General features: G+C 43.1%; 1 protein-coding gene across 6 annotated transcripts in view; it reads right to left on the bottom strand.

Moving 5' to 3' along the window:
- Positions 1 to 3,134: 3,134 nt before the first annotated feature.
- LOC121550087 (rho guanine nucleotide exchange factor 4) overlaps positions 3,135 to 7,429 on the bottom strand; it is a 68,283-nt gene continuing 63,988 nt past the window's right edge. For 5 of the 6 annotated variants that reach the window (XM_041862214.2, XM_041862217.2, XM_045210589.1 and 2 more), the window contains 8 exons: positions 7,147 to 7,347; positions 6,768 to 6,947; positions 6,217 to 6,449; positions 5,853 to 5,982; positions 5,499 to 5,630; positions 4,863 to 5,106; positions 4,181 to 4,258; positions 3,135 to 3,814 (listed from right to left, as the gene is read on the bottom strand). In XM_041862214.2, the coding sequence (XP_041718148.2) occupies positions 3,657 to 3,814; positions 4,181 to 4,258; positions 4,863 to 5,106; positions 5,499 to 5,630; positions 5,853 to 5,982; positions 6,217 to 6,449; positions 6,768 to 6,947; positions 7,147 to 7,347 (1,356 nt within the window). In that variant the 3' untranslated portion in view covers positions 3,135 to 3,656. The remainder of the gene's footprint in view (positions 3,815 to 4,180; positions 4,259 to 4,862; positions 5,107 to 5,498; positions 5,631 to 5,852; positions 5,983 to 6,216; positions 6,450 to 6,767; positions 6,948 to 7,146; positions 7,348 to 7,429) is intronic. The other variant, XM_041862215.2, reaches the window with a different exon arrangement.

The following is a 7,429-nucleotide window of genomic DNA, read 5'->3' as shown; positions in this document are numbered from 1 at the left end:
AAGTAGTCTACTGTATCTCTTCCTTCTCACCAGAGGGACATGTGAGTTTAAAGATGTCTATTCAGATCCAGGTCATCAACAATCAATCACATTAGTTCAGGTCTAATTACTCTGTCACTACAATGAACTAATGATTGGGGGGGGGGATGGGAATGGTAATCGTTTGCTAATTAGTTTACAGTGGGAAAGTATTGATTGTATGGCGTCTCAATAGATCGAAAATGAGTGTACAAATTGTGGTGAGGCAAACTTTACTACAGTAGCATTGATGTATTCAGTATAATTTTCTGTTGTATACCATCCTGTGCCTTTTGCAGGGGGAGTATATAGTATATTCAACAGCCAATCGTAGCGCTCATAACAGAGTCAGTAAACTCCAGACTGACAGACCTTTTGAAAATGTATTTTTAGGCGTGTTTGGCATGCAGTTCAGTCATGGGCAAAATCGTCTTTGACATTTGAACGACTTTTTGATTGATATTGATATATCAAAGCAGAGAAACTGCCATGTTCTGCAGAGGTTGTAAAAACACTGACTGCATTTTAAAGGCAAAACACAACATTAGCTACAAAACATCTGTTTAGGTCTATGCATGCAGTATTCAATTCAGTCAAAACATCATGATTTGAGAAGTCTAATGCCAATTTGCCAAACCTTTTCAAATGTCAAAAATAAACAATTTGGGAAGATGTTAGACGAATGCTGCTTTTAAGCCAAGGTTATTCTAGCAATTCATGCTAGGCCATCTCTTCCTAAAGACAGTTGTAAGAGGGATATAGATGCCTGAATGTCCAGCTTCAAGGTCCATTTGGTCTCTGCCTGTTTGAGAATGCTTGTGTGGATCCAAAAGAAGCCCTATCAAAACCCTGGTCACAGGTGAGTTATAGGGATCCATAACCCTCTTGACAGGTGAGTTATAGGGATCCATAACCCTGTTGACAGGTGAGTTATAGGGATCCATAACCCTCTTGACAGGTGAGTTATAGGGATCCATAACCCTCTTGACAGGTGAGTTATAGGGATCCATAACCCTCTTGACAGGTGAGTTATAGGGATCCATAACCCTGTTGACAGGTGAGTTATAGGGATCCATAACCCTCTTGACAGGTGAGTTATAGGGATCCATAACCCTCTTGACAGGTGAGTTATAGGGATCCATAACCCTCTTGACAGGTGAGTTATAGGGATCCATAACCCTGGTGACAGGTGAGTTATAGGGATCCATAACCCTCTTGACAGGTGAGTTATAGGGATCCATAACCCTCTTGACAGGTGCGTTATAGGGATCCATAACCCTCTTGACAGGTGAGTTATAGGGATCCATAACCCTGGTGACAGGTGAGTTATAGGGATCCATAACCCTCTTGACAGGTGAGTTATAGGGATCCATAACCCTCTTGACAGGTGAGTTATAGGGATCCATAACCCTCTTGACAGGTGAGTTATAGGGATCCATAACCCTCTTGACAGGTGAGTTATAGGGATCCATAACCCTCTTGACAGGTGAGTTATAGGGATCCATAACCCTCTTGACAGGTGAGTTATAGGGATCCATAACCCTCTTGACAGGTGAGTTATAGGGCTGCATAGTGAATTCTGAGAGGCCATGTTCCATATCTCTACCCCGAGGTGACAAGACACACACTTTGTTTTAGCAGTCATACATACACACACATCCCTTCCTGTTCTCCCTCCCTCTCTCCAGACATCACAGTCGATCCCAGGGGAGAGCAATCCATCACCGAGCTACTTTCTTTTGAAAGAGGAAAACATCTCCAATTGAATGCTGGATTCAGACTTATTTGTGTCAACCCCATCATATTGTAGGCCTCTTGAAACTGATCACAGTCAATATACAGTATCCATGGTCAATTGATTGATTATAAATGTGTTTTATATGTATTGAGCCGCAGATGATCAGTTTGTATTTTTTGGAAATGGAAAGGCCAAATCAGAATCATAAATAAAAGCCTATGCCAATGGTCTGGCATCATGTTAAGAAGAAGGCATACAAGGTATGGTTCATGACTCGTCTTTAGCATCTTTAAGGGATAATAATACCAAACAATACACCTTTAGTAGATTGAAACCCACAACGTCTGCAGCGCACTAGAAACTCCGTGCTACAGAGCGTCTAAAAAAATAGGTCACCTTTACAAATGTGAATGTGTAGTTGTTTTGGACAGTGGAGCTAGATGAACAGCATCAGTACATCAGTAGTAGGTGTTGTTTCGCTGTCATCTCGCCCAGCTAACCTACTTCCTGGGACTCCAAGCTCCCTGGAATCTCTTCATCAGCAGGAACACAAAGATACATTTTTGTCACAACAGACAACTTTGTCTTGCCAGAAACTCATGAATATTCATATATAAATGAAGACTTCTGAAAGGTGTCGCAGACAAACAGACAACGTCCTGATGAAGCCTCTGGGGACATGGAGGAAATGGGTAGAACTCTCAGGAGGTGATCCACCCTGTCACTGGGTTTTAACTTGTATGGAAAAGAAGTAGCCCGGATACCAGTCTGTTTCTGTTTCCTTGTGGAACTGTCATGCGAAAGATGTTTGGCTTGACAATGACAGCAATGGAGTTGGCAAAAGCACCAACAGACTTGGGACCAGGCTAGAAAAATAAGACATTATAGTTTCAATATTCAATATTTAAATTCTGTTAAATGTCCAGATTATATGAAATAATGTGGTATTGTGGCATTGCACTTACCAGGGGGACAAAAGTGCAGTTGTACCATTTCAATCTAGCCTCATTTTGCCACAGTAGGAGAATACATCTTGAATTTGAAAATGTTGCTAAATGAATGTAAATGCAGGGGTTGATAAAGGTAAAACATACTATTTCAAAGCATCCAGGACACACTTCAGATGGCACTTCCATAAAGAGGTTAATTACTCATACGCACAGGGTAAGGCTAATGTCAAAGGTCAGGTGTGTGTGTGTGTGTGTGATAGATTTGTGAAGAATTGAGTATCGAATTTGGGTACCATCGAATTTGGGTACCAACAAACATCTCAGATTGTTTGTTTCCACAAACATTAAGACCCCACCACACCCAAACCCTTAAGTATCAACTGTTATGAAATGCTCAAAATAAACCAGGAAAACATCTTTGCACAAAGAGAAGTACAATAAACTTTATCCCCCTTTTTCACCTTTTTTTTCAATAACATACACAGCACAAACTTAAATACAAAAGCAAAATTGATCTGGCACTGTGAACAGTTGGCATTTGTCGAAACAAAACAAAAACACTGGGAAAAAATCATTTAGTTGCGTCAGTCAACGTCTTTCAAAAAAGAGGAGCCTCATTGGCAGTCACATGATCACACAGCAGTAGTAATATTAGTACCAATCGGTGCTTGGTTGAAGTTGTAGTAGCAGTAGCAGGTATAATAGTCCTAGTAACATTCTCCCAACGTATACACAATGTCCGGGAGAACCATTCCCAAGTCTGATTGTAACCAACCTATAAAGTGCTTTCTCAAAGAAAAAATATCATCATCGTCATAATCATGTTCATCTTTCACAATAATCAGAATATGAATTAGGATAACATTATGTATAACAAAGAAAAATAGAGGATAAAAAAGTCAGTTCAGGCATTAGCCTTCTCCTCTAAACCGCCTCTCCTCGCCGGCGTTTCACTTCTTGAAAGGTGTCAGTCTGCCGATGTTTTGCCAGAAGGTGGTTGCCTTGCGTTTAGGCTCAGCCAGCATGAAGACCTGCTGCTGGGGTACGGTGCTGGGCAGAGACGGGTGCTTCTGACGCAGCAGGAAGTCATAGTAGGGCCGGGTCACTGCTGGAGGAGAGGAGAACAGAGAGGGGTTAGTAATCATGGCACCCAGAATCAAATCAGCTACTAAATGTTTGACATGTTAATGTTAAGGCTGTGAGAAGAGACTAGGGGTTATAAATGTAGATAGGCAGAATGGGGGGGTGATTACGAGTGCATTTTAATCTAAAGTGTTTTTTATGAATATTAAGCACACATGATAAACAACATTTGTATAAATATTGCCAAACATGTAATCTTAAAAAAACAAACAAAAAAAAACACGCACAACAATTAATTCATTACCCATCCACACAGCCAAGGAAATTGAGTTTTCCTGCCATGCACCCATATTCAGTCTAACCCCCTAAGGACTACATTACCCAGACATACCTTTGGGCTTCCCAGCTGGATGGCTTTTGCAGGCGTTCAGCATGGCCTGTTTCTTCTGGACCTCAGTGATGGAGAATCCTGGAGGAGGAAACCACATAGGTCACAGGTCAATGTGGATATCACAGATTCATTCTGCCAGTGCCACCCATCAATACCCAGCTTTTCAGAGGGAACAGAATAACAGAAGGCCAGATTGTTGGATGAAGTTTCGGTAATATCCGCATGCTCTGTTACAGCCCAGATAAAACCCAGAGACTATGGCAGAGAAGCGAAGGGGGCAGCTAAAATTGATTTATGGGTCCTTTTATCTGAGGGATTAATGACATTCTGATCCATTAGCTGCTACCTATTACACATACCCTTCTCTTTCCTGATTCTCTGACCGGAGCCACTGTCAGAAACGTTTATCGCAAACTATTAATGCAGCAGTAGTCTGGGGCAGAGAGAGACAGGAGGACACAGCTCATGTTTTACTAATAGGAAAGGAAACACACCCAGTGGCTTCATACAGCTGACTAGTAATACTACAGGTCAGCAGTTCATTATAGTATCCTAGTATCCTATCAGTGTTTCTACTCATTCTGCATGGCTGAGTTGCTTTAGCTAAGTAAGAATGGGTCCTTTTTCAAACTGTGGCGCACAATGATGACATGTCAGATAGAGAGACGGATAACTGTTTCACCTGTTTCGAGGTCATGCTGCACCTGCGTCCTCTCGTCCTGGAAGGCTCGGAGCCAGCGTTGTTTCTGCTCAGGCTTCTTGGCACACAGCAGGTGGACCTCATCCCCCGCCAGCGAGCGCAGCTTCAGAGCGTTCTTCACTGACACGTTGAAGTCCTTCTCCTTACCGTCCTCCACATCCACCACCTCCATCAGGTCCATGTCCATGCGACCCTTATAGTACAGCATGTCCCTGCGCAGGAGGTCCTGAAAGAACCATAGGGATACGTGATAATACTGTTATATACTACTGTTACTAACCCTAACCCTGGTCCTATAGGGGGGGAGAGAACTGGTACTAACCCACTTCCTAACCTTAACCCTACACTCTATCTAGAACCTAAAAGGGTTATTCGGCTGTCCCCATAGGAGAACCCTTTGAAGAACCCTTTTTGGTTCCGGGTATAACTTTTTGAGGTTCCATGTAAAATCTTTAACACAGACGGTTCTACATGGAACCCAAAAGCGTTCTACCTGGAAACTAACCGTAACCCTAGCTTTTAATGTCCACATTCCGATTCAATCACAACCGTAGCCTCAACCCTAACCCTAACTAGCTTCATGACCACATTACAATCGTTTTTAACAGTGCTGCTCACCTTTTTGCAGTAGACCATCTGGTGGTCGAAGAGGAAGAACATGCGCTGCTGGCTCTTGGCCTGAGGCTGGGAGATCTTCGTCAGCTCTCCAGAAAAGATCAGATCTGAACTCATACTGAGGATGTCTTCTCCCTGAGGATGTTCAAACACACAATAAACATTTGTTAGAGCCTGCAGACATATGACAGACAGAGATTGTTCAGCCAACAAAGTTGTATTGTATATCTAGAGCCATGTGTTTGTCCTGGCAACATGACATCAGGCGTTTCTTTCAGATCAAGTCACTTGGTCAGGAAAACCTCCTGGCCTTAGTCATGGATTCTGTTCCATGACCCATGATGCACTGTTACTCACCTCCCAGTCCTCTATGGAGCTCTGCCATTGGGCGATCTTGTCTATGTTCTCCAAGCGCCGCTTCCTCTCATTGATCAGCCTGGCCACGTTCTTCATGGCGTTCAAGGCAGCCTCCACGTCCTTATAGTCCCTGGGTGGCCCAGAACAGACCAACACATCAGGCCCTCTCTGCCTTACATGATTGTTATTGGCTAATGATAGACTTATAATAGCTTTTGACTTAAAAACTAAATACAACTAATATGCTATCAGTGTCAGATTTTTAAAAGACATTTCAGCAATTTCAGAGAGAGTTAAGTTTGCAGATAAGAAGGAATACGTGCAGCTCCTTGTGTGTGTGCATAGTACACGTGTGTGTGTTTACCTATGCTGGGGGTTGGTGTATTTCAGTAGCTCGGCCAGCTGCAGAGGGTACTTGCAGATCTTCTGGACGGGCGTGAGCAGGAACCCATCCAGCGAGATGTCAATCATCTTCTGGAGCAGACGACAGGCCTCGAAGAAGAACACATACTTGTTGGTCTTCATCAGTCTGGACAACTGCACACAGGCGTTTGGGTGATTGTTACAGTACTCCGAGTAGATCTGGAAGTCTGTTTGCTGAGGAGGAGACAGGAAATGTTAACATGGCAGTTTGAAATGGCGGTTTGAAATAGTGGTTTAAAATGGTGGTTTAAAATGGCGAAATTGATGGTTGCTGGAATGTTACATGAATGTTTGGGCTCTAGAGAGGTTGCTTGACTTGAATCTCCAACAAAAAGTGCATAATAATAGAGTAATTATCTATTAAGCAGACTTCATTTCCCCTATTACGTCATGTTATGTCATGTTTATGATAGCATTATGTAGCATTATGCAGGCCATATGACAGAAGTCAGGTGAAGAGTCACAGTGGGTTGTGTGCTGTACAATACTCACGTGTTCGAGGAAGCAGGATCCGATCTCGCTGAGGTGCGGCTGCTCCTTGTTGAACTTCTTCTCCAGACCTTTCAGTAACTTCTTCTGGAAGCGGTAGATGTCTTCGATGTTGCCGAAGATACACCGCAGCTGCTCCTCTGTGAACATGTCTATCCTCTTACGGCACTGCTTGATGTAACCCTGAGAGAGGAACAGTAGACTCATGTTACCACATGTGGAACAGAATTATATCTGATTTTACATGTTAAGAATTACCAGAAATAACCAGATTCTTCTGGGTGTTTTTGATGCAAATGGGTTATAAGTCCTATAATGGCCTGTATCAAAGGAAAGGGTCTACAGACAGACAGTGTTGTTGTCTGAACAGAACTTTACTGACCTCACAGATGTCTTTGAGGTGTTTGATGTAGTCTCTCTCTGTACTCATGATTTCATTGATAACGTTAGTCCTCATCTGGTCCTTACATGGCAGGCCTGGTCCCAGGATCAGACCCACCCCTGGCCGGTCCTCTTCCCCAGCACCAGCCTCCTCCAGCTGGGCTAGGTACTCCTCCATGGGCTCATCCTGGTTCACACGCAACTACAGGGACCAAGGAGAAAGGGTCATTGTTATAGAATACCCTCACTAACAGATCACTAAAGTTTAGATGCTACAAACATTT

Source organism: Coregonus clupeaformis, chromosome 34 (assembly GCF_020615455.1).
Source record: "Coregonus clupeaformis isolate EN_2021a chromosome 34, ASM2061545v1, whole genome shotgun sequence".
NCBI lineage: Eukaryota > Metazoa > Chordata > Actinopteri > Salmoniformes > Salmonidae > Coregonus > Coregonus clupeaformis.
This window is presented reverse-complemented; position numbering and strand designations above follow the sequence as displayed.